Raw genomic sequence first — 27729 nt, 5'->3', positions numbered from 1 at the left:
CTGCTGTGAACATGAATGCATAAATCTCTTCTAATCTGCTTTCAATTCTTTTGGGTATACATTCAGAATCACGTGGTAATTATTATTTTTGGAGAAACTGTCATGCTGTTTTCCATACCAGTTACACCATTTTATGTTCCCATCAGCAGTGTACAAGGGCTCCATTTTCTTCATTCTTGTTAACACTGGTTATTGTTTTTTGATATCAGTCATCCTAATGGATGTGAGGCACTATCCATTGTGATTTTGATTTTATTTCTCTACTTATTACGTAATGTTATTATAAAGTAATGTTATTACTTATTAGTGATGTTAAGCATCTTTTCATGTGCTTTTTGACAATTTGTACATCTTTGGAGAAATGTCTATTTAAGTCTTTCATTCATTTTTCAACTGGGTTGTTTTGTTATTGAATTGTAGAAGTTCTTTATACAGGTAAGATATAAACCCTTTACGAGATAAGATTTATGAATATTTTCTCCCATTCCATAGGCTGCCTTTTCACTCAGTTGATTATATCCTTTGATGTATAGTTGCCTATTTTTAAATTAGATTATTTCTTATCATTAGGTTGTAGGATTTCTTTGTATATTCTATATATAAAACCCTTAGATATATTATTTACAATCATTTCCTCCATTTTCTCAATTGTCTTCTTATTTTTTTGATGGCACTGTTTATAGCACAAAAGTTTTCAATTTTGATGAAGTCCAATTTCTTTCTTTTGCTGCTTATGTCTTTTGTGTCCTATCTAAGAAACCACTGCCTAATCCAAGGTCACAAAGATTTATTCCTATGTTTTATTCCAAGAGTTTTATAGTTTTAGCTCTTACATTTAGATCTATGATTTGTCTTTAGTTCATTTTTGTATGGGGGGAGAGAAAGGAGCCCAACTTCATGCTTTGGCATGTGGATTTCTAGCTGTCCCTGCACCATTTGTTGAAAAGACTATTTTCTCATTGAACTGTCTTAGTTCCTACCATAAGTTTGAGGGTTTATTTCTAGACTCTCAATTCTATCCCATCGATCTGATGTCTACCCTTATGCCAGCACAGCACCGCTTTGATTACTGCCTTTTCCATTTCCATTTTAATCCTTAAGATTAATGTAGGGGAGAGTGTCTGTTCTATGCTAAATTTTCTTTAACACTGGACACTTCCCTGACACTTGCTAATAGGGTTTTTAACAAAGGCAGAGTACACCTTACATGCATAGTTTTAAGGCAAGGAAGGACTATATCCAATTATTTTATTTTCATTATATTCATTTTCCTCTACAGTTTCTGTTTTTTGCAAGGCATGCTAGTATTTTGTTATAATAGAGGTACTTTGTTTTAAAGCAAAGAAATATGCATTATTTTTACAAAGATAAGTTGATTCAAAGAAAGACATTAAATAGAGGTGATATAAAGACATGGTGGAATCTGGAAGGGTGGTACATACAGTGTTTTAGGGGGAAACAAGTTAGAGAAAAGAACAAAACAAGAGGGATACATTTATGCTCTTGTTCTCTGAAGAGACAGGACAGCTGATCTGGCTGCTTTCTTTGGAAATGGATGATTTAGGTGGCCAGCTTTTCCCCTATTCTGATAATTACAGAACATAAAAAAATTCCTGAAAATGTCTCCTTAAAGAGCTTATTTTGAAGTTGTACATATTCCTTAGAGAGGGAGAGGCAAGCATGTGGCCCCAAGCTTGGTCAGTCACACTACTGCTGTGCTTACGTCTGCACGTGGATGCCTCCACAAACAAGGCAGACAGTAAACAGGACAGTCTTTCTCTGTAATTACACAATTTCCCCTTGTTACATCTGTTTCCAACCTAACACACGAAGGAATTCCAAATCAGTCACAAGCTCAGTTTCCCAGGACTGGATTCTATTTGCAATTCTTGTTAACAAAAGGAACAGACTGTTTCTCCTTGAAGATGAGTAGTCTAAATTAATACAGTAACATTTTTCCTCTCTGCTACCCTTGGGAAAGAATCTCTTACTATAAAAGAAGAACTCCTCACCACTTTTATTTTATTTTTTTGCATGTAGATACTACCCTAAGCAAAGGTGCAGCCAAGATGTGCACATTTTTTCTGAGAGGGATAATGTACCATAAAAATAGACAAATGGGTCATTGCTCAAGTATGAATCAGTCTATTTGCCCATTAGAAAATTAGTATTGTAAATGGTGTATTGCTGAGCACCACTGTGGATTTGGGGAGTTTATGCATAGAGAAAAGAAGGTTAGCCTATTCATTTAATCAAGAGCTTGTTGCAAATGTCAGAGAAGTTCCCTGTTCTAACTCTAAAAAAGGGATATCAAAACTAGACCCAATCTTTCCCTCAAGCCCACATTCAAGCTTTAGTTTCTTAGAAGAGCTTAATAATAAAAACTGGAATTTTAAGAAGGCAATCTGCCACTTGTTAGTATATCTGGTTTGATGGGGGCAGAAACATGACCTTCTGGAGGTGTGTATTATGCGTTCTCCCTAGTTGTCCGTATAATCCAAAATCAGATTGAGGCATCTAGAAGGCTAAATTGCATCTGCAGCCCCTGGAACCTTGTTAGAATGCAGGTTTTAATTTGGGAGGTCTTGGGTGCATTTCTAACATATCCCCAGGACCTTGCTTTCACAAGCAAAGTCTGAAACTATTCTTGAAAAGATTAGCCTTTAAAAACCTAGATTTTTCAGAAAATAAATTCCAGTTGGCCTTTAAAAACCAAAACCGAAACGAAAACCCCTCAATGCTTAGTTTCTCTTTTTACTTTAAATGATTGAAAAGCCATCTATCTGAGGCTTCCGTGCCCCCAGTGGCACTTAATATATGCTAATGGCTGATGGTGATGTTTACACGGGAACCAGATGGAGAAGTTATGACAGCACAGGGTGGGAAACTGCCTGCTTCCAAGAAGTGGGGGCTTCTAAAACAATGGAAGGGATTCTTTGCAGGAGGCCACTGTCGGGTGGTGGCTTCCTGTCTTCCGTGAGCAGCCCGTTTGTGACCTATGTGCAAACATTAGGATACAGAGAACATTCTCACTTCCCCAGAAGATCCCTGGAAAACCTGAGTGGATTCCTGAAAGAGGGGAACGGCAGGGTGTGGGTCTAGACAGCACAGCTTTGGTGGGTGGGAGAACACCAGGGCCTGCCCCCGCTCAGGGCTTAAAGTCCATATTTACAATCTGGCTTCGTACGCGGATCATGTCAAAAGTAAACTTTCTTCTTTGGGAGAAGGCATATTATTAATATATGAGAGCCAGGGAATAAATAATCAAGGGATTTTTAGGGTTAAGAATATGAATATTAGCACCTGTGTATAGTAAGTTTGCAGAGACTACACATTTTCAAGACAACAGACTGGACCACAAGTCCAGTCCCGCCCCCCAAACCACCCCACTTACCGAATGTGTGCTGATGATTTCCTCAATTGAGATATAAATGACTGGTTTGCTGACTGTCACCAAGTCTGTGTATTTGTCCATATTAAACTTCTCTTCTGGCTCAGGGACATCACATGCTTCTTTGAAATATTTCCTAATAAAGTGGGGAAAAAGTCTTAAGATAAAGGCAAACTTTGGAGTTAAATAGCTTCATGGCAATTTTGAATGATGGCCAGTGTCCGTTTCCACCCCAAGCCTTGGGGGGACTTGGTACAGCTTCTTCAAGCCTGGCTCCTGACTATGACGGCTGAGTCCACGTATTTGGATGCTGAACCTTGCTCTTCACACAGGATTGAGGACAGTGGTAAGGACCTGTGATCAAACTATGCACAGGTCATCTTAAAAGTGTTATTATTCCAAAAATGGCTCCTGGAGTTTAAATTAAAAAGCCAAGAAAATTTCTTGATCTGAGAATCAAATCTTTATAGAGAATACAATCCAAAAAGCAATTCATCAAATCTGCTACTGGCACAAGCTCCTGGGCCTACAACACCCTGATTAACTTCAGAGCTTCTGTAACCAGTTTGATAAAAATGAGAGTTAAATCTACTCTAGTGTTAATTGGTCCAGACAATAGTTGCTGACCATTGGAAAGACTGTTAAGACCAGACACTCAAATACATAAAAATGTCCCAGTACTGATACCCTAAAAAGGCTATTTTAAGATATACACATATAAACAGATCAAGAAAAGCCAAGCATGCTATGATCACAGTTTAGGAATTGTCCCACATAGTTTTTGGCCAAACAGCCTTTGCACAGGTAGAATATGTATTTTATTCTACAGAGTTGTAAATGTCTCATATGCCTGAAATCATCCTTGGAATCTCTCCTACGGAAACTTGAGGCTCATGTACCAGAACAACCTCTGCCTTCCCAGCCCAAGGTAGGCAGCCATGTTGGGGTGGAGCATGTTTCCCCATGACAATAAGCCTTCCTGTGCTTTTTTGCCTCTCCCTTCCTCCCTCTCTGCCTCCCTCCCTCTCTCCCTTCCTTCCTTCCTTTTTTTTGACAGAGTCCTCTCTCACCCTTGGGTAGAGTATAGTGGCATCATCATACCTCACTGCAACCTCAAACTCCTAGGCTCAGGCAATCCTCCTGCCTCAGCCTCCCAAATAGCTGCAACTACAGGTGCATGCCACCTCCTCTGGTTAATTTTTTCTATTTTCAGTGGAGCTGGGATCTTGCTTTTGCTCAGGCTGGTCTCAAACTCCTGACCTCAAGCAATCCTTTCGCCTTGGCATCCCAGAGTGCTAGGATTGCAGGTGTGAGCCACTACGTCTGGCTTTCTGTGCTTTGGCAATGATATTTCATGGGTTTCTGAGGACCATAATGAGTAAATATGAGTGGAAAAGAGAGGATGAATTTAAGAGGAGGTGAAGGGAGGCTTCTTTTTTGGAGAATATTTTTTTCACAAAAGGCCATGAATTCTAAAGAGAGATGAATGATCATGAACTACCTTTGTTGCTAGTTAAGTCACTAACCCAGAGGAAAAGTGAAGAATGGGAAATAATTTTCCAAGTGAGGACCAAAAGAGGCCAAATTCATGCTACACTTCTAGGACCTACTGATGAAATGGCAGAGAGGACAAATGCCAAGAAGAAAATTTCCTCAGAGAGCTTCAGGATGAGGGAATCTTACTACTGGACTCATACCTTTCTTGTCCATGTGGAATGATTAGTGATATAATTTGGAAACACAAAGTCAACAGAATTAAATCTGACGTGTACAACTAAGAAAGGCTTCAGAATAGAACAAATTCACACACAATCAACAAATATAAAATTTGGGTTTTCCCAACCTTTCAAAATCAAATACTCCCTTTTCCTATGATAGTTGTCCCTTGGTATACATGGGGGGTTGGGGTTCCAGGACCCCCACACCCAAGTATACCCAAATCTGCACATACCCAAGTCCCATAGTTGACCTTATAGAACCTGTTTATATGAAGTCAGCCCTCTCTATACATGGGTTTTGCATCCCATGAATCTACATATTTTCCATCTGTGTTTAGTTGAAAAAAAATCCATGTCGGTGGACCCAAGCAGTTCCAACCCATTGTCAAGGCCGGCTGCATTTGATTCAGGTGAGGCAAGTTCTTACTGATTAGAAAACTTAAAAATCATCACCCTCTTCTGAAGTTTAACAAAGCAGAATCAGCTATTTTGATTTTTAAATTCTAAGTACTCCTAGTGTGTGGCATACCAGGAAGAGTAAGTACCCCACTGTGTTAGTAGCAGGAGCCAGACATGAAGGACTCAGCATGACAGGAGGGCTGGGGGTGGGGTGGGATGGAGACACCAGGCAGAAGCAGCCCTGCCTATTCTCCCACCTACCTGCCCTTTCCCCCCAGTGGCAACGGGGAGAAGAAATGCATGTGGCCACCTGGGGTTCCTGTCTTCCCTCCAGCTCTGGGCACAAAACACAGGCTACCCTTGCCCACCATTCTTGCATGTTTCTCTGAAACTAAGGGCTCCTCTCACCTGAATTCTTCATATGTCTTTGATAAATAATCATTCATAGATGAGAGATGCTCATTTTCTCCTTCAAACAGCTTGTTGGAGGCTGCGTGCTGAAGAACCTTGGCCACGGATCCTAAGTTTCTCCTTTGGTCAGAGTTTATCTGGCCTCCGGCCGTCATGTCAATGATATCAAAGCCATCGGGAGCTACGATGGCTGGGTTCATATACCGATAGTACAGCAGGTTTCCCACAATCTGGAGCGATGCAGAAGAAAAAGACCATTTTTAAGAGGGAAAACTCAAGAGTTTCCAGTTATTTTAAAATTATATATTATTTATATTTTTTAAGAGAAAGTAGATAATTTTCTGATGTGAATCCTAACAAGAAGTAAAGGCAGTGAATATAATCACACATCACTAATAAAGTAATTTACAAAATTATGTTCGGTGAAAAATACGTGTATTTCCCCCAAAATGCTCTAATACAAAGAATTCAATAATGTCTGAGATCGCCAAATTGACCTCAGCTTAACCAACAATCTTGAAGGGGCATTAGAAATAGAAGACCTGTAGCTCATTATAAACAGCCAGCCATGGGGGAAAAGTCTTACAAAACAGTATGTCAGTAATTTTGGTTCATACCCCCAAGAGAAGCTATGGTGAGAGTACCCTTGAAAATCTACCTTTAATAGCTCATCTTCTGTTGCATCGGGGAATTTCTCATGGATCGAATTCTTCAGTACTTTGGCTATATACCTCAATCCATAACTACATACAAAACAGATGACAAAAGAAAATAATGGAAAAAGGCTAAGTGAGAAAAAAACACACAGTGCCTGTTCCAATCAACTAAAGCTGAGCAGTTACCCTAAAAATTAAACATCAAATGAGATGGTAATGGAATCACAGGACTTGCACTGATGATAATAACCGAGCCGTGTTTGTGGCTAGGACAGAAATACTGTTCCCTCTGTAGAGAGCAGTTATGAATTTAAAAGGTAAATGTACGCAGTCTTCACAAATGGTAAAACACAATATGAGGGATAACTCCTGTTTTCACTACAGGGGGCTTATTTTACATGGCATTCCAAGAACTTTCAGCAGAGAATGTTAAAAGTTGCTACAAATGCCACTTACGGCAGTTGATCCAGGGAAGAAACGATAGAATTCAGGACTTTGTCGGTGACTGTTCTCAGGTTCTCGATGGAGGCCTCCAGTTTATTTTTCACTTCTGGGTATGTGAGAGCTTGTTCTGTGGTCACATCATAAGGCAGCTTGCTGAAAATACAACAGGGGCTTTAAATTAATTGGAGGCTTGGGTACAAGCATCAATACTCCTGCCAAGTTGGTTCTACAGTCAAGCTCTGTATAGTGAATCTGACTTTGCCCAGTGACTCTAATAACAAAATGTTGGCTAAGGGAAGGGAAGCTTTTCATGTGCAGGGGGTGCCTTCTGCCACTACTGGAGCAGGCAGGACTCCAGGACCGCCCTCTAGGCTCTTCTGGCAAAATAATAGGCAGACCCAGGTAATGTGGACACAGCTAGCTTACTTTCTTTTCATTTTTTTTTTTAATTATAAAAAGCAATATGATCATTACAGAAAAAAATCACATAGGAGCAAACAACAACAACAAAAATACCAATGCAGAGACAACCAATTTTCATACCTTAGTAAATAACTTTCCAAGTCTTCCTCTATCTATGCATATGTGTACATGGGCCTCACATATTCATGGGTGTAATGCAGTTTGTGCATAAAGACATCCCACACAGATCCTGTGTTTGTGTGTATATACATGACTGATTTTTTAACAGAAAAATGGGTTATCATATACCTAACTGCAACTGAAAAATAGATCATGAACATTTTTTGTTCCAATACATACATATCTAAACCACTATTCCAAATATTTATTCCATCATGTGCTATACAAATATTTATTTAATAAATCCCCTAAAGCTAAATGTTTTGACTTTTCCTATTAGAAAGTGTGACAACCACTCACACAATTCTGTGTACATGTAGTATTTCACAAGACATCCTTTACAGGAAATAAAAAGCTAGGATTGCTTGGATCTATAAATAACCATCCAGAATAAGATCCCTGGATTGTTAATCTTTACACATTAAAGTTAATCATTTGGTAACGTAAAAGACATATTATCAGGTGAAGACTGAGCATGAACCATCTCCAGGTCTGGGCTTAGAAACATACAAAGAATAAACAAGGGAGAGAATTACATAAGTTGTAGCACTGGGATCAACTAGCTCTGAAATCTAAAATGCCATTTAGTATCCAGATGACCAAGAATCTAAGAGTGTGATCTGCATGGATACGTTAAAGAGAGGTAAAATATTGGGTTGAAAACTGACTTTGTACAGTACATTTTTTTTTTTTGCTCAAAGACAGAGTTTAATAGTAGATACAAATGCACATGTAACAATAATCATAAAACATGATCAAAACCCGACACCTTCCTGACTCTTACCTGGCCTCTCCTGTCTGTGTTTCTAGCTGGTTCACCCAAGCCTTGTACACCTCTACAGGGCTCGTGTTGATCATCAGGGAATTGTCATCGATGATCTCTTTCACCACGGGGGCCAGGAGCTGGCGCAGGGTGTTCTGTCCCCGGGCACCTCTGTTGAAGCTGACAACCATCTTGATTACAGTAGGGTTACCTGTAACTATGTCCTGTACCTGGTCCACCTTCAATCTAAAAACAACAATAACAAAAAATCAAAAAACCAATTCAAAACAAAATGGATGGTTTGCTTCCACAGATAAGGTTTTAAACAATGTATACTCTTTGGCAAGGCAGGGCTTTGTGGAGGTACTTTTTTCTCTATGAAGATCAAAGTTGGTGTGCTTTCAAACAAAGCAATCAAGCCGGGCATGGTGGCTCATACCTGTAATCCTAGCACTCTGGGAGGCCTAGGCGGGAGGATCGCTCAAGGTCAGGAGTTCGAAACCAGCCTGAGCAAGAGCGAGACCCCATCTCTACTAAAAATAGAAAGAAATTAATTGGCCAACTAAAAATATATAGAAAAAATTAGCCGGGCATGGTGGCGCATGCCTGTAGTCCCAGCTACTTGGGAGGCTGAGGCAGAAGGATCACTTGAGCCCAGAAGTCTGAGGTTGCTGTGAGTTAGGCTGATGTCATAGCACTCTAGCCCAGGCAACAGAGTGAGACTCTGTCTCCAAAAAAAAAAAAAAAAAAAAAAAAGGAAGCAATCATTTGTAAGGTGTGTTTTTGATTTGAGCAATTTAAGGATCTAAAAATAAGGTCTCAGTTTCAATTTCAATCTAGAAAGCAGTGATAACCTGAAAATGGATCAAGACTAACAACACTGGGAGACAGTGGACCAGTGGCAACCCCCTCTAGTTACCACCAACTTTCAAAATTATCTCTCTTGATTGAATGAACTATCTCCACTTCTTCAAATCCCACTCAAAGTCATTACAATGCACCTTCTAGCCACATCTGGTGGCTGAGAGAGCCCTTATTGACTTCTGATTGCCGACTCCCACAACCTCTCCCCTTTCATCCCTGTGCAACCTCTTGCCCTCCTCCCTCTGGCCACTCTCTCTCTCCCTTTTCCACCTCCTTTCCCTGTAGGGCCTGACAGCGTTGCACGCTGGTTCTTACCTTACCTGCTCAGTTCCTTTTTATTTTCTTTGCTGACTCTTTTTCCCACTTTTAAATTCCATTTTCACTTTTTGACTAATTGTACCTGTTTATTGGGCAGATGGGGTGGATTAATGGTCAAAAAACCAGTAACACCAAAGTCCGGCCATGTTCTCTCCAAGACCTCACTCACTCCCAGGCACAGCCTCAGCTTCCATCCCTTCGGGACCTATCCTCTGATCTCAATCTCAAATTCACGTCTCTTTCCTGAGGGTCAGTCTGGAATTTCCAATTTCTGTTACATGTTTTCACCCACATGTTCTACACCTGTAGCTCAGTATGTTAAATATCCAGTTTTTTGGTTTTTTTTTTTTTTTTTTTTTACTTTCTGACTCCCCCATCTCTCTGACCTGAACAGCCTCAATGCATATTGTTCATCCAGGACTAGCAGATCAATATTCTAAAAAATCTACATGGTCATGTCAACATCCTACTCAAAAAGCCTTTCACAGCTCCTCTGAAAGTAAACATAGCCTTAATGGCTGGGCCTTCACTCAGTGTCTCCCATGATCTGGCCCCTGCCTACCTCTCTAGCTTCATCTCCTGGTAGTTACTAATTAAGTCACACCTTGGCCAGACATACCTACTTTCTTTCTTGCACCTGTGCACATGCTGTTTCTATCACCTTTGTGCCTTATTTCCATTCTCTATCTCTTCTCATAAAAATTGTAGCTATTCCTCAAAGTTTTAGGCCAAGCACCTTCTCGTTCATAGAATCTATCAGTCAACCTAGCTGGAGCCTTTCTTCTCATCCCTATAACATGATACATCGTATGTGCCCCTCTGTAGTACTTACCACACTCCACTGCATAGTATTACGATTTCTCACAAACCATTGCTCACGCTGGCTTATAGACACCCTGATAGCAAAGGTGCCTGGCTCATATGTTTCAGAAGCCAATAAGAACTAGTATAACTTTAGGTTTCAAAAAGTCAAGAGAGCAGTTAAGGTCCCTCTTGGCTAAGGACATTTCTAATGCATTTTTTTGCCCATTCAGTATAGCTATCTACATAATTTTTACATAACTGAGTCACAAAATAAATTAGCAAAAGTAGCTTAAGTTTGAGTAAGAAGGGAAGAGTATTTAGGCAGAGATCCCTCCCTCCAATCCCACCCATTAATGGCTTTATTAGAGAATTTTAAGTTAAATTTTCTCACCGACTTTCAATAAACTTTTGGTTTTCAGTTGTTGCAGACATGCAAAATCTCAAGTTAATTCAACACTTGACAAGGTATCACTTGTGAGAGAAAACTGTACCTGAATATAGCCCTAATGACAGAAATTTCTCAAGAAATTTGATATATTTTAATATGTACGTATAACTTATAACTTAAAAATAATTTTAGTAAATCATAGATAGCTAATCACTAAAAGGATCTATTCATTGGTACTTTTATATACATATTTATATACATACTGTATTTCTTCCTCCAGAGCAGTTTTAAAAAGCTTGAGGAGTAGATATTCCTCTCGCTGATTAGAAGCATAATTGTATAGTGTGAAAATGACGGTATCCATAAATTTTGTTGACTTGTTCTGTGGCATCTGGAAAATCAGCTTCGCCAAGTATAAAGGGTTGGTCTAAAAGGAAACAGAGAAGAAAACAAAAGAAATCCCCACAAAACGATAGTTAATATATCATTCAAGTGGAAAGTAGTATCTGATTCTCTGCTCTTCAATGACTTAATATGCCATTAAAAGCATATAAATGAGGACCTGGCACATAAGACTTTAAAAGGTATCAGCTAATATTACTAATACTATGCTATAGGAAGCTATATTAGAAAGTTATGACAGGATTTAAATGTTGCACACTCTATATTTAACATATATGATTATATTATATAGACTTTTCACTGTTAACCCTTTTGAGACACGCATTAATATTGTAGAGATGCAGAAGATGGGGGTGGTTAACAGAATCTGGGGTCCAAAGAGACTGGCAAGAATGGACTGAGGGCCCAGCTGCACAGACTGACCTAGGAGGACTGATGGATGAATGGAAGGAAACACATGCCACCTTCTCAGATGAGAAAGAAGAAAGGATATATATTGACATGTGGAGACAGTGAGACGGCCACGACGTCCTATAAGGAGAAGGGAGGGTAAGGTAGGGAGGCTGAAGAGAGGAGTGAAAGTCAGGATAGCTGACGAGGGACTGGCCAGAAGACCATGACCAATACAACAACAACAACAAAGAGCTTAAAAGATCTCCGGGAATTAAAAAAAAAAAAAAAAAAGTGACATGGAGCCCTAAGGGCTCAGCTGAGGACAGATTCCAGGAGATCTAGCACCAGCCTTCATGGAAATGTGGTTTTTCTCTAGCAGCTACACCAACCAGGTAGTGGTTAAAGGAGAAAAAATAGTAGTTAGGTTACAGAAGAAAGTATTTACATGAGAAATGTAATGTTCCTCATCTTTATCTTCCTTCTGACTGGAGAAGAAAATGTTTCCATATTCGAGAACCAGTGTTCATCCAATATATTAAAGCAGTTTGGTTTTAAAGCTTTTGAGAAAATCCAAATTCTGGTTTACTTTACTACTTGGTTTACTTTCAAGCTCATAACAACTGGCTGAAATTTTATGTATCAGCAGCTCAGGACTTTTTCTTGATAGTCCTGTAGTGATTCTTTTCTAACATGAACTAAACATACGGGAATTATGAGAAATGAAACTAACTCTGGAGATGAGGAAATAAGGCTACTCATTATTCCTCTTCAGGTGACCTAAAAACTTTAAATTTAGGCTTACACTGAAGAGACAAACCAAAAGCAAAACCTACACTGGCTGACCTGCTGCTTTGGCTAAGAATTCTTGCTAAGGTGTAATTGAAGAGAAATCCAGGTCACTTGCCTTTCCATAATTTCTTCTTGATTTTGGGCTAACGTCTCAAAAGGAGAGGGAAGAAGAGGAGAAGAATACACGATTTCAACAGACATTTCACTTGCTATAACTGAATGGTCATGCCCTATGATTACCAGTGTTGGACTGTTTGGGGGATAAGGTTTAGTGGAATTATTCTACACATGGTCCTGTGCTTTTTCTCCTTTCCACGAATGAGCTCCACTTATACAATAAGGTCTTACAAATAATACAAGTCTTAGGCCAATGACTAGACTGTGACTTTTCTTATGACAAATTCTGTCAAATTTTGAAAACTAAATCCTACAGAATCTTCATATGCTTGGAATTGCATGGATATAAAAAATGAAAAGTACCTAAAATTAAATTTCTAACTGGTGGTTGAATATTGGTCTAAATTACACAGAACAAAAACCTTCCCTGCTTAAAGTGAGCCCCATTTCTTTCTGAAAAGGTTGCTGGTGTTAAGCAGTAGATTTGATAGACAATTCTAAGTACTACTATTATACATTTCCCCTTCCATGCTGCCATGGCATTACTAACTGTGGCACCTACATAGTTTGAAGATGATGTTCTCTAAACTGTTATTCCAAGTAGAGAATTTTCAACTCTACCCATAGTAACCTATTTTCTCTCAATGGGGTTAACCACACCTCTTATTTATGGTTTATGTCAGGGGTTTTCAAACTTTTTAAACAGGGGGCCAGTTCACTGTCCCTCAGACCATTGGAGGGCCAGACTATAGTTTTTTTTTTTTAAAAAACTATGAACAAATTCCTATGCACACTGCACATATCTTATTTTGAAGTAAAAAAACAAACAGGCAAAAACACCTGCATGTGGCCCACGGGCCGTAGTTTGAGGATGCCTGGTTTATATAATGTGCTCTCTATACATCTAATGTCAGTGACATCCTCAAACAAAATTCAGGCATTACCAGGTCTTGAAAGATCACCACAAACAGCAATCCCGCACTCAGGGACACCTGGCTCTCACAAGGAAGAGCTACTGATGCACACCTTTTGGAAGTTTTCCTGCTGAAGGGGAGGCTGGTTTATATCTATCAGTACCACGCAGTTTCCTCTGTGACTAATTGTGTGTGTGACAAGGGCAGATGGGCTGCATCAGTGGTCAAACAAAACAGTAACTGGTCTGTCAAAGTCCAGCCCTAACCAGCTAAACTTCTTAGTTCTTACCAGCACTCTGGAAGCAATGGGAAATTACTGTTCATTTAGATCATAATAACTCATGAAAATAATAAAATAAAAAAGACATAATTCCTACTCTCAACCCTCTGGCTCTTTCCTTCAAAGAAGTGTAGGCTGGTTCTGGCAAAGATCCGTTTTCACATATACTTACTTTCATTTTTTCATGGATGACAGCATCTGTTTATGTTATTAGATTTACACTGTTTCTGTACAGAACTGTAGCATAATACAATCACGAAGAGCATGGGGTCTGATGTTAAACTGCCTAGGTTCTAAAATCCCTGTTTTACCATTTACTGGCTGTGCCTCAGTTTTCTCATCTGTAATATGGGAATAACTGTACTTATTCTCTCATGGTTCCCAGGGCTATACTAAGAATTAGATGAAATAATGTATGTTAAGCACTTAGGATAGTGCACTTGGTACTTAGTAGGTGCTCAAAGCATGTAAGCTATTTATAGCCAAGGCACCGGGATAGATCCCCTGTAAGCGACAAACATGGAACATAGTATTCATCCCAAATTCATAGTAAAAGACAAATTGTTCTCACCTGTAAAAGGTAAAATAGCTGCTGGTAAGTTTCTAGTGTTTTTCTCCTCTCCTTACTTAAACTTTTTATTCCATGCTTGTCAATCGTGTTCAATACTTCTCCTTTTTTCTTATCCAGCTTAGTTCTGTGTGAGATTACATCCTGTAAAAAAAAATTTATGAAATGACTATTTTTAAAATTTTGGCACTCTTTACCTCCTCCCTTCATCCTGAAACACACATAATTGGAAATATAGGCACACCTCATTTTATTGCACATTGCTTAAATGCAATGCAGGCATTATATTTAAAAAAAAAAAAAAACAAATTGAAGGTTTGTGGCAACTCTGTGTCAAGCAAGTCTACCAGCACCATTTTTCCAACAGAATGTACTCACTTTTTGTCTCTCTGTCTCATTTTGGTAATTCTTGCAATATTTCAAACTTTTAAATTATCTATTAGAGTGGTCTGTGGTCTTTGATGTTATTACTGTAATTGTTTTGGTGCACCAAGAACTGCACCTATATAAGGCAGTGAAGTTAATCTATAAGCATTGTGTATGACCCGACTGCTCCACCAACTGGCCGTGCCATCTCTCCTTTGGCCTCCCTCTTCCCTGAGACACAACATTATTGAAATTAGGCCAATTAATAACCCTACAATGGCCTCTCAGTGTTAAAGTCAAAGGAAGAGTTGTGCAACTCTCACTTTCAGTTAAAATCTAGAAATGATTAAGCTTAGTGGGGGAGGCATGTTGAAAGCCAAGACAGGCCTAAAGGTAAACCTCTTGTGCCATCAAACAGCCAGGTTGTGAATGCAAAGAAAAAGTTCTTGAAGGAAATCAAAAGTGCTACTCTAGTGAACTCATGAATGACAAGAAAGTGAAACAGCCTTATTGCTGATGTGGAAAAAATTTCAGAGGTCTGGATAGAAGATCAAACCAGCCACAACATTCCCTTAAGCTGAACCCTAATCCAGAGCAAGGCCCTAACTCTCTCTAGTCCTATGAAGGCTGAGAGAGGTAAGGAAGACGCAGAAGAAAAGTCAGAAGCTAGCAGAGGTTGGTTCAAGAGGTTTAAGAAGCCATCTCCATAACAAAAAAGTGCAAGGTAAAGTAGCAAGTGCTGATGGAGAAGTTATCCAGCAAGTTATCCAGAAGATCTAGCTAAGATCACTGATGAAAGTGGCCACACTAAACAGATTTTCAACGCAGAGCCTTTATTGAAAGATAAACAGCCACCTAGGACTTTCCTTGCTAGAGAGAAGTCAATTCCTGGGCTTCAAAACTTCAAAAAAGAGGCTCTCTTGTTAGGGGCTAATACAGCTGGTGACTAAGCCAGTGCTCACTTATCATTCTGAAAAATCCTAGGTCCCTTAAGAATTATGTTAAATCTACTCTGCTTGTGCTCTATAAATGGAACAAAGCCTGGATGTCAGCTCTTCTGTTTACAGAATGGTTTACTGAATATTTTAAGCTCACTATTGACACCTACTGCTCAGGAAAAAAGACTCGTTTCAGAATATTGCTCACTGACAATGAACCTGGTCACCTAAGAGCTCCGATGGAGATGTACAAAGATTTTCATGTTGTTTTCATGCCTGCTAACACAAGATCCATTCTGCAGCCCATGGATCAAGAAGTAATTTCAACTCTTACTATTTAAGAAATACATTTTATACAGCTATCGCTGCCATAGATAGTGATTCCTCTGATGGATCTGAGCAAAGTCAATTGAGAACCTCCTAGAAAGGGTTCACCATTCTAGATGCTCACTTGTGATTCATGGGAGGTGGTCAAAATATCAAAATTAACAGCAGTTTGGAAGAAGTTGATTCAAACTTTCATGGATAACTTTGAGGGGTTTCAAGACTCCAGTGGAGGAAGTAACTACAGATGAGGTGGAAATAGCAGGAGAGCCAGAAGTGGAGATGTGACTGAATTGCTGACATCTCATGATAAAACCTGAACAGTAAGTTGCTTCCTATGAATGAGCTAAGAAAGTGGTTTCTTAAGATGGAGTCTACCCCTGGGTGAAGATGCTGTGAACTTTGTTGAAATGACAACAAGAGATTTAGAGTATTACATACACTTAGTAGATAAAGCAGTGGGCGGGGTTTGAGAGGACTGACTTCAGTTTTGAAAGTTCTACTGTGGGTAAAACGTTATCAGACCGTATCACATGCTACAGAGAAATCTTTGGTGAAGGAAAGTCAATTGATGTAACAAAACTTCACCATTATTTTAAGAAAGTCCCACAGCCACCCCAACCTTCAGCAACCAACACACCCTGCTCAGTCAGCAGCCGTCAACATCAAGGCAAGACCCTCCACCAGCAAAAAGATTATGACTTGCTGAAGGCTCAGATGATCATTAGCATTTTTTAGCAATAAAATATTTTTAAATTAAGGTATGTATTTTTAGATATAATGATACTGTACATTTAATAGACTATAGTAAAGTATAAACATAACTTTTATATGTACCGGGAAGCCAAAAAATTTGTGTGATTTGTTTTATTGCAGTGGCCTGGAACTGAATTCATAATATCTCCAAGATATTCCTGTATTAATTTTCTACTCTTTCTTTTTTTTTTTTGAGACAGAGTCTCACTTTTGTTGCCCCGGCTAGAGTGCCATGGCATCAGCCTGGCTCATAGCAACCTCAAATTCCTGGGCTCAAGTGATCCTCCTACCTCAGCCTCCCAAGTAGCTGGGACTACAGGCATGTGCCACCATGCCTGGCTCATTTTGTCTATATATTTTTAGTTGGCCAATTAATTTCTTTTTATTTTTAGTAGAGACGGGGTCTCGCTCTTGCTCAGGCTGGTTTCGTACTCCTTACCTTGAGCAATCTGCCCACCTCGGCCTCCCAGAGTGCTAGGATTACAGGAGTGAGCCATGGTGCCCGGCATCTACTCTTTCTTCATGAAAAAACAAAGGAACAGAGAATGCTAAACAAATGAAGGAAATATAGCTTGCAGGTGAATTTGGCTCTTGTGATATGTGTTCTCCAAAGCTGTACTCATTTGCTTTAAAGATGTTATGCAGGCACTAAGACAAGTCAATGGGGAAAAAATAGTCTTTTTAACAAATGATGCTTGGACTACTGGATATCTATATTCAAAAGAAAGAAGTCAGACCCCTACCTATAAACAAAAATTAATTCAAAAGAGATCAAAGAACTCAATGTAGGAGCTAAAACTATAAAACTCTTGAAAGAAAATCTAGGCATAAATCTTTATGACCTTGGATTAGGCAATGATTTCTCAGATATGACAACAAAAGCATAAATGATGAAAGAAAAAAATAGGTAAATTAGACTTCATCAAACTTAAAACCTCTTGTGATTCAAAGGATATTATCAAGAAAATTAAATGACAACTCACAGAATGAGAGAAAATATTTCCAAATCCTATGTCAGATACAAGAGGCTTGCATCCAGAATATATAAAGAATGTTTATAACTCAAAAGTAGAAAGACACATAATCCAATTAAAAAATGGGCAAAGTATTTGAATAAACATTTCCCCAAAGAAGACATATACCAATGACTAATAAGTACATGAAGAGATGTTCAATATTATTCGTTGTTAAAGGAATGCAAATCAAAAGTACAAGATATCACTTCGTACACAAACTTTTTAAAAAAATTTCAACCAACATACATTTCTCCTGGCAAGGTTATAGATGATTAACCTCTGTTCTTAGACTTATATATAAAACTAGAGTTTTTTTGTTTACTTTTTTAATTTTTCAAGTGCAATTGTTTTTTACACAAACATTATTACTATTATCATGTTAGCTAGTTATCTGCAAATGTATAGTATGTATTGTCTCTTCTTGTGACGTTTAGTTTGCTTAAGTTAAAGCAGAAACATTAAAGTGTCTTGCAATATTTTTACCAACAATAAAAATTAAGTAGACTTAATGAAAATATGTTAGTGTGATTTTAATATTACTTTGAGATTTCGGTTGTATAAAGTTTCAATGTAAAATGTTCATTATTGAAGGGAAAAGATCTTTCAATAAAAAATACAAGATCTTTGGCAAAAAATAAATACAATAGTTATAATACAATAACAAGCATCGGTGAGGATGTGTAGAAATTGGAAACTTTGTACCTTGCTGGTAGGAATGTTAAATAGTACAGTCACTTAGACAAACAACCTAGCAGTTCCTCAAAAGTTAAACATACAGTTACTATATGACTCTGCAATTCTACTCTCAGGTACATAGCCAAGAGAACTAAAAAGAAAAGCTCACACAAAAACCTGTACATAACTGTTCCTAGGAGCAGTAGTCCTAATAGCTAACACATGGAAATAAACCAAATGTCCCATCAGTTGAATAAAAATGTGTATTTATACAATGGAATATTATTCATCAATAAAAAGGAATGAAATACTGACACATGATACAACATGGATGAACCTTAAAAACATTATCCTAAGTTTAAAAAGCCAATCACAATATGCCACATATTATGTGATTTCACTTATATGAAATGTCCAAAACAGGCAAATCTATAAAGAAAGAAAACAGATCAGTAGTGGTTGCTGGAGCTGGGAATAAGGGGAGAATAGAGAGTTACTGTTAATGAATATGGGATATCTTTCTTTTTTGAACTGAAATATAATTCACATCCTATAAAATTCACTCTTTTAAAGTGCATAATTCAGTGGTGTTCATTATATTCACAAGATTGTACAACGGTCACCACTATCCAATTTTAGAATATTTTCTTCGGAGTTTCTCCTTGGGGTGATGAAAATTTTCTAGAATTAGAAGTGATGACTGAACAATCTTGTGAATATTTAACTACCCATGAACTGTACACCTTAAAAATGTGAATTATGAACTATATTTCAATGTATGGAATCACCTGCAAAACATATACAATGTGGAAATCAGAGATGGAAGAGAATGAAATCTTCTAAATGTTTAACAAAATTAAGGTTTTTCTTCATGCTGCTTTAAACATTTACAAGGAATTTTAGAAAACATGCTTGGAAACATTGTCAGGTGTTCACCTCAGGTGAGCTTAACCTCCCTCAAATACATGGAATAAATCTATTACCTTGATTTTAAATATAGAGTAGGAAAAAAAAACCTGGTTACATATAACACCCCCTCCCCCTCCCAACTATTTTCAATGGACACCGATCTGGACAAGTGGAGACTCTGATTTTGTTCCAGGCTTCATCTGCAGGTAATGGTTTTTGAGAAATGCAGGGGAGAGGAGGGGAGGGGAGAGGAGGGGAAGAGAGGAGGAGGGGAGGGTGGGGTGATGAGCTCTGGGGCAGAACTCAATTCCTCTGCTCTAGCAGCAGAGAGCTGGTATAGACAGGATAGGGGGACTGACTGAGGAAGGGAAGCTGCAGAGTAAGACGCCGAGCGCAGGAGCTGGAAGGGGCAGACGCAGTGGCTTCGCAGACGGAACAGCGCCTGTCCGCTGGAGCGCAGAGCTGCGCATGTCAGAGGGTGAGCCCTTCTTCCTAGCTCCCATGGGATTCCAACTTGCTCAGGACTGCTCTTGTGTGAATGGAAGTTTGCTTTGGGAAGCTTGTGAGAGGGATCAGAGCCAACCCAGATAGGGGTTACAAACAGAGGCAGATACTTTTTATTCATCGAAACTTAATTTTCCCTGTTCTTAAGAAATATATTGAACATTTGAAGAGTACTGGTTTGAAAGAGCAACGGTATTTACCTTGTTCATGATCTTTCCACATCTCAAAGTTGCCCTTTCTCCACTACCTTTCCCCTTCCCCTGATAATGGGGAATCCACAGGCAGGTAACACACTTTTGTAGAAGGTGCGGCCTAGTACAAAGGGCTTGGGCTTCAAAGTCATAAAGATACGGGTATCTGTAACGTGTGATTAGCTTTGTGAACTTGTACAGGTTAACCTCTCCCAGCCTCAACTGTCTAATTATAAGATGAGCTTAATAATAACAATCTTACTGAGTTGCTGTAAAGATTAAAAATGTAATTGCCTAGAACATTTTCCAAAGAAGAAAACAGGCTCACAGAGATTAAGAAACATGCCCAAGGTCACATACTAACATAAGCAGTGAAGTATATACTTAAGTAGTAAAATAAATCTCAATCCTGGATTTTGGGTAATACTGGCTTGCAAATCTGAGCTTTTACATGATACATCACATTTATGAATAGGAATTTTAGCACTTAAAGATTACCTTTAGTTTCTATTTAAGTTTTCCTTCCATCTAGTGTTGAGTCTATACTTTTTCTGCCTTCCTATGCCTCTAACAACCCTCTCAGTTGCTTTGTCTTCTTTTTCTAAACCATTCTTTTCACATAAAACTTGTATTAGTCACTTTATTAAACCAGGGATTTTGAGGTTTTTAGGAGGAATGCTGATTTTAAAAGAATTGTAAAAGATTTTAAGTTTACTAGAGAGAGCAGAGTTACTCTATAAGAACCAAACCAATTCTCTCTAAAATCTTTTCCTCGCTAAATACATACTCATTGTTAAAAAAGAGGGGGAGGGGTACAGAAGATAAACTTATTTTCTATCACTCAAAGAAAAATCACTTTGTTTTTTTTTCTTCTGGCCTTAATTTCTTTCCTAAAATAAATCATACCGCTTCAGGTCCCATTTTCTCCACCATTATATTGCAAACCTTTCCCCCTGTCCTTAAATACTCTTTAAAAACATTATTGCTTTGGTGTTTAGGTTGTTTCTCACTTTCCCACTACTATAAATAAAGCTTCAACTGCTCTATTCTAACCATCAAACTAAAAATGCTTCTATCAATAAGAATAAAGACTTCATATTTAATATTAATTAGTTTAACTTCTAATAAATGTTGTATTCACATTTGGCATTTGAAAATATAAGCTGAAAAATTAACTATGTTTTCCAATGCTATTAATTAGTAATAAACGCCATTAAAAAACAAACATTTGTAAATATCCGGAAACCTGCCATGATTGTATTTCCATAAAATAATTAAGCTATTTGCTGATTTGCAACTAAATTTTTATTTTATAAGCAAGGCATTCCTGTTTATGGGGATAGGGTGAACCAGTAGTTTAAGGTTATAAAAGGCATTCTCTGATGAACCTTCTTGAATATATTATGCTTTAAAACTTCTCAAGTGTATCCAACAATACAAATACACTTTTTAAAAAAAGAGTAAAGTACCATTGTTCTTCTGGATAAAATATGAATAGAGTCAAATCTAGAATATTTAAATTATAGTTTTATTATTCCTGACTGTTTAGAAAGATGATCATTTCTATTTTACAAGCTGCTATTTCCTTATTTCCTATTATAAGGTGCTATTTCCTATTTCCTTTTACACGCTGCTATTTCCTTATTTTCTCTTCCACTATTTCCCTGGTATCTTTATGAGGTCTGGAGGACAAAACTGGGGCCTTCACATGTCCACGTAACAGGCAGCTTTCCCGTCGTCCAGAACCACATGCTCGGGCACTGACAGTTGGGCTCTCCACCTCTGACCCACCGTAGCCTTCCAGACGACACCTTCCCTTCTTGACCTATCAGTTTCCTGAAAGTTGATGTGGCATAATGGAAAGGAAAAGGAACATGGAGAGAGGTCTTACCCTGGAAATCCATTCTTGGGTAAAATGGCACTTATTACACTGTATTATGGAGATCCGACATTAGCAGGTTTCCCACAGATAAGAACCACATCGTTATTTAGAGGCTATTAACAGGGGCAGTACCCCTCTGCAGGGGGCATTTTGGAAATGTGTAGGGGTGCCTTTGGATATCTCAACAATCAGAAGACATGTCCGGTTTCTAGTGGTTGGGGACCAGGGATGATAGATGCTCTGCTGTCTAGCAATTTGCAGGATGATCCGGTGTAATAACTGTCCCACATCTTTCATGGCAGGACTTTTGAATGTCCTGCTGGTCATTCATGTAGGTCGAGATTCTGTTTGTAACTATCTGAGCCTAGGATCCAACTGTTTTACACAGGTACACAATGGATTTTGCCCAATTTTAATATACACTGGATTTTCTAGGACTGCAACTGCTATGTAAATGGTGATGGGGGGAGACTGTACTTGGCTCATGCCAAACTTTACACAAAGTTCTCCTCCAGTTTGGAAAATGAGGTCCTGCCAATCTTCCCACTTCCCTGTGTCCATCTCTGTAATGTTCTATGTGATTGTTCCATGAAAAGGCTCATGCCCTGGTAACTTTATATTCTCTAATGGCCTCAAGCATATTTTCATATTTAAATATTTACTTTTATTATCAATTATTTTTTAAATTTCTTGTATATTTTTGTAAAGGCCTTAGTCTTATGATGAAGGTACACATGTAAGCAAATTTTGTTATTAATATATTTACATTTCATTTCAGAATGGTGAAGAAGCCTTATGAAGTATGTTATAAAAAGGGGGCATAAAATTTTACAGGTCTGAGAATCACTAACTTGTAATAAAAAAGATAAATGAACTTTAAACAACTTATTCTAGATTCCAAATGAGCTTAGCTGGACCAAAGTGTCATAAGCATAAATAGCCACCCACCAAGTAATGACATTTTAGTCAAGGTTGGACCGCATATGTGACATGGGTTCTGTAAGATTACAATACAGTATTTTCATTATACTTTTCCTATGTTCAGCTATGTTTAGATGCACAAACACCATTGTGCTACAACTGCCTACAGTGTTCAGTACAGTCACATGCTGTATAGGTCTGTAGCCCAGGAGCAATAGGCCATATATTAATATGTAGCCTAGATGTGTACTAGGCCATACCATCTAGGTTTGTGAAGTGCACTCCATGATGTTTGCACAATGACGAAATTGCCTCATGATGCATTTCTCAGAATGTATCCCCATTATGATGTGACTGTATGTGTGCATCTTCTCTCTTCTGGGAGCTAATGGTCCCACAAACCCCACTGACCTCTAGCGTGATCCTGTTCTTCACCAAGAGTCCAATCTTGATGTCCATCAGGTTCAGGTCTTTCTCTAGCTGTTGATTGGCTCTAATCTTGGTCACCACTTCTTCTCTTAATTGTGCTACCTCCAGCTCCTCCTGGAAATCCAAATCACTTTGGTCCAATAGGTGTACAAATGTGCGGATGACTGTTAATGGTGGGTTTTCGGAGCCAACTGCAGAGAAAGGAAGAGGCATACTTTTATTAGGAAACCATGGAGTGATTATCAACAGGAAAGAAACCAGGTATGTATGTATGTATGTATTTTTTTTTTTTTTTTTGAGACAGAGTCTTGCTCCATTGCTCCAGCTAGAGTGCAGTGGTATCTTTATAGCTCACTGCAGCCTCAATCTCCTGGGCTCCAGCGATCCTCCTGCCGCAGCCTCCTGAGTAGCTGGGACTACAGGCGGGCACCATAATGCCTGGCTGGTTTTTTTTTCTTCTTCTTCTTTCTTTTTGGTAGAGACAGGGTCTCGCTCTTGCACAGGCTAGTCTTGAACTCCTGAGCTCAAGCAATCCTCCCACCTTGGCCTCCCAGGGGGCTACGATTATAGGCGTGAGCCATTGTGCCTGGTCCAGGTCTTTAAATAAGGTATTAGAAAAATATGCCAATGAAAGCACTTAGTCTATGCAGGGAATCTTTAAGTCCCCCATGTAAAAATCTAGATAAGGAAACCAATCATATAAATAAATGTACAAAATGGATATCCGGCCCCACTATTTTCTAGTTATTTACTAGTCATTTATCAGCTGGCTCTCACACTGTTCCGGCTTAATGCACTGAGAAGATAGTCCTATCTGTGCCTTATTCATGAGGAACCTGGGAAAGAAAGTTACCTCGGCTCTGAGACCTTGTGGCTGAGCCAGATAAAAGATTTATGTTGTTGCTGCAGGAAGCAGAAAGTGGTTTATCTCAGCCTGAAAGATCTCTGGGAAGGAGCCAGGAGTGAGTAAAAGCTGAATTAGCAAAGGTCAAGCAAGGGAGGACTGTAGAGGCCAAACAGGAGTCAAAGGAATGATAAGTGGAATGAACGTTCTACTGGGCAGAAATAAAAAGACCTTAGAAATCGAAACTTGGTCCTTGTCCTTTCAGCATGGGCCAAGGGAGAGTGCTCAGAAGCATGGGGGACTAGTCCCAGTCAATGATGGAGGTATTCTCATATAAATTCTCAAAGGGTTTCCTTTAGCATCTGGAACTTTAGGCTTTCATTCCTTGGCACTCTGACTCTTGAAAACATGTATTTTTTAATGTGCTTAGTGAGATCAGGTCTGTGTAAACTGTAAGAATAAACTGTCTGGACCTTTGAGGATGACTGATTAGACCCAGCAATCCAAAGATGACTTGGAAGAGCCCAGTCCAGCTGTGGCAACCCCAAGAGCCGCCCTGCTTTACACCGAGGGCCCTTGCCAGTCGTCCTTGTGCTTCCAGCTGGCTTCTGTGCTGTTCTGAAACTCCAAAAATAAGAAGAGCTAAACCAACAACACAAACGATCCACGGCACAAACACCCTAATCTACACTTATCTATATTACTATTTTTACCACTTGTGGTGGTCTTTAATGGAGAAGTTGCCTTGCATCATGGGACTCTTGATTTCTGGATCACTGAAACACATGACAATTTATTTTCCTTCCATTCCTTCCAGGCTGCTAATGACACGATCATCTCGGGAAAACCTAAGTGAGGCACCAGAGCTCATTCACGCAGCAGAGCTGTGAGGATACAAGCTGTCACACCTGTGGCCACAGTTTTTGTCTGCCGCCTCCTCCCCTGAGGATAGTGTGTCTCTGCAGGACTAATAGGCCTCTTCTAAACAACTACATTAATATTTTAGCTTCACTAATTGTTGTAGTTAGCTAACAATTTAGGGTCAAATTTCATATTAAATTTAGGCTCCAACTTAACATTGCCTCTATCAACACCAAGCTTTTTGACATCTTCATCTGAGAAGCACTTTGTGGTACAGGTGTTGCAATCTCAGGAAATCACACCACTTTGTAGTCTGCACCTATACAAGTGGCTACATCATAGTTCCAGCAACTTCCAAGCTTGAATGCATTCAGTGCCATTCCAAAGGGAAAGGGTAAAAATGGATGGTGACAAACTAAGAGAAGTGATTTTTGTTTCAGATTTTAAAAAAACCCCAAACCTTAGTTTTCTGAAGGTAATGAACTGAGAAAGAAATGAAAGTTACATCTCATTTACCACAAAACCACTCAATTCTGCCGAAGTCCAGAGAAGCTTACATCTAACTCACTAACAGTTTCTACCTTTTAAGCCATGAAATTGCCTAGATTTTGAAATTGAAATTTGTCTTTACAATAAAAAAATGTAAACAAAGGAAAAATATCACCATGACTACCCAACAAAACCATGTGATGCGAATGCAATGAAAATTAGTCTGTGTTCATTTGGAAAATTTATTCTTACATTATCTTTCATGTACACAGGCAATAGCAAAACTGTGTTAATGTCTGGGCTCAGAAAACAAACCCTCTATATTCAACCTTCTTGTAAAAAATGAACAGATATCTACCAACTGAGAGACCTGATTAATTCAAAAGTAGAGAAGCTGTGGCATTGAAAAGACTGACTCTTTCTTCCTCAGTTTGCATATAAATTCTGGAATCTAGTGGGATAAGGTATTATCCGGTAGATGCTGCAGGCTGGAGGCAGAGTGTGGACTCCAAAGCTTCCCTAGCCTCTTCCTTCACAAGTACCAGGGAGTATCTTTCTTGAGCCATATGCTTCATCCCTTAATTCAGATAAACTTTAGACAATAAAGGGTGCTAGTTAAACTGGTCACCAGGCACTGTAAGTAATAAACTTATCAGCAGGCTCTTCTTGATTTAATCTGGGATGTGTGCATGTTGTGATAATTACAACATAAAAATGTAATATATAAGGAATCATTTTATGGAAAAAGCCAAAGAAAGAGGCCAGGGCCAGTGGCTCATGCCTGTAATTCCAGCACTGTGGGAGCTGAGATGGGAGGATCACTTGAGGCCAGGAGTCTGAGACCAGCTTGGTCAACCAATGAGACCCAATCTCTACCAAAAAAAAAAAAAAAAAAAAAAAAAAAAAATAGCTAGGCAGATTGATGTGTGTCTATAGTTCTAGCTACTTGGGAGGCCAAGGTGAGAGGATTGCTTGAGGCCAGGAGTTCAAGACCAGCCTGGGCAACATAGTGAGACCCTGTCGCTAAAAACAATTAGCTGGGTGCTGTGGCTCATGCTTATAGTCCTAACTACTTGGGAGGCGGAGGTAGGAAGATCACTTGAGCCCAGGAGTTCAAGGTTACAGTGAGCTATGGTCATGACACTGCACTTCAGCCTGGGTGACAGAGTGAGACCCTGTCTCTTAAAAAAAACAAAAACAAAAACATGCTGCACACACAAACACAGGCAGAGTTGGGACTGTAAGGAGATGGCACAAAATATAATTGCTATCTAGGTGATTTTTATTTTATTTTGCTATTTTCAAACTTTCTATAAATGTAATATGCAAGTATTATAAGAAAAAATATTTTTACACATTGACTATCACACTAGAAAATCTTTTTCCCTTTGGGTCCATGGGATTTTGTTACAAAAATAGAATAAAAACTTCCAAAACAAAATGATCCTTTCTAATTTAATGAAAAATTTGTTATTTTTTTATTGTTTTCTGTGTGTGAGTTATGTGCAACTTGAAAAATAGTAGTTCTCGAAGTTCCCAAGGTGAAGAGCCGTGTGAGTTACATATGCTTCACAAGGCCCTGGGCTCAAAACTAGCGTGAGTTAAATACAACTCACAGGGCAGTTAATGTGCTAAAAACCATAGCTGCTATGGAAAGTTCAGAATGAATTGACAGGAAGATGTCTGTAGTTATCATCATGGGGAGACGTGGCTCTGGTTTTTTCCTTTTTATTTGTATTTTCAAAAATTCTTATGTGAACATGTTTTATCTTTAAAACGAGGCAGAAAAGAATCATAGCCCAGCTAATAAATTAAACAATTTAAATGTAAGCTTATCTTCTGATTAACTCTTTTGCATTCGATTCTTGATTCTAGCTCAGATTTCAAAAAGAAACATCAGCATTTATGCTAACCCCATTCTTTTTGAAGCAGAAATTAAACCCACTTGGCTGTTCCCTTCCATTTACATACAGGAAGGCCCAGTTCCTATTACCACGTGCTCTCTCTGTACTTGTTCAGTACTGGGCTGGTGTAGAGGCCCGAGGAGATCAATGTCTCCTGGGAAGTAACGTGCATCCTTCTGGAAAAACCTCATCCTTGCCTAGAGGACGAGTTCATGCTTTGTTTCAGAACGTTCCCACTTACCCAATGTTTTGTAGTCTTCTCTTGCTTTGTTTGCTCTCAACAGTGACTGTATTTTCACAATTTCATTACTCTGCAAAAGATTGAGACAAGTCATGACTTCCCAGATTCCCATCTACTCTACTATTTTAGAATTTAGAACATTTAAGAACCGACACTACTTAGAACTGACAATATTTAGATGTGATATAGCCGATATTTGTTTTTCCATTTTCTTTGAAGAATGGGTAGGATAAGTTAGCAAAAAAGTATAAACAAGGCTGTAGGGGGACTGTTTACAT

At 38.8% G+C, this 27729-nt stretch overlaps 1 protein-coding gene across 3 annotated transcripts in view; it reads right to left on the bottom strand.

The window, feature by feature from the left end:
• The window catches only part of IQGAP2 (IQ motif containing GTPase activating protein 2), a 275611-nt gene that overhangs the window by 24612 nt on the left and 223270 nt on the right, over window positions 1-27729 (bottom strand). For all 3 annotated transcript variants that reach the window (XM_012738346.2, XM_012738345.2, XM_076008132.1), the window contains 9 exons: window positions 27452-27521; window positions 23095-23303; window positions 14205-14345; window positions 11002-11165; window positions 8386-8610; window positions 7032-7172; window positions 6578-6662; window positions 5917-6149; window positions 3395-3527 (listed from right to left, as the gene is read on the bottom strand). In XM_012738346.2, coding sequence (XP_012593800.1) covers window positions 3395-3527; window positions 5917-6149; window positions 6578-6662; window positions 7032-7172; window positions 8386-8610; window positions 11002-11165; window positions 14205-14345; window positions 23095-23303; window positions 27452-27521 — 1401 coding nt within the window. The remainder of the gene's footprint in view (window positions 1-3394; window positions 3528-5916; window positions 6150-6577; window positions 6663-7031; window positions 7173-8385; window positions 8611-11001; window positions 11166-14204; window positions 14346-23094; window positions 23304-27451; window positions 27522-27729) is intronic.

This window comes from Microcebus murinus, chromosome 11 (assembly GCF_040939455.1).
Source record: "Microcebus murinus isolate Inina chromosome 11, M.murinus_Inina_mat1.0, whole genome shotgun sequence".
In the NCBI taxonomy this organism is placed as follows: domain Eukaryota; kingdom Metazoa; phylum Chordata; class Mammalia; order Primates; family Cheirogaleidae; genus Microcebus; species Microcebus murinus.
This window is presented reverse-complemented; position numbering and strand designations above follow the sequence as displayed.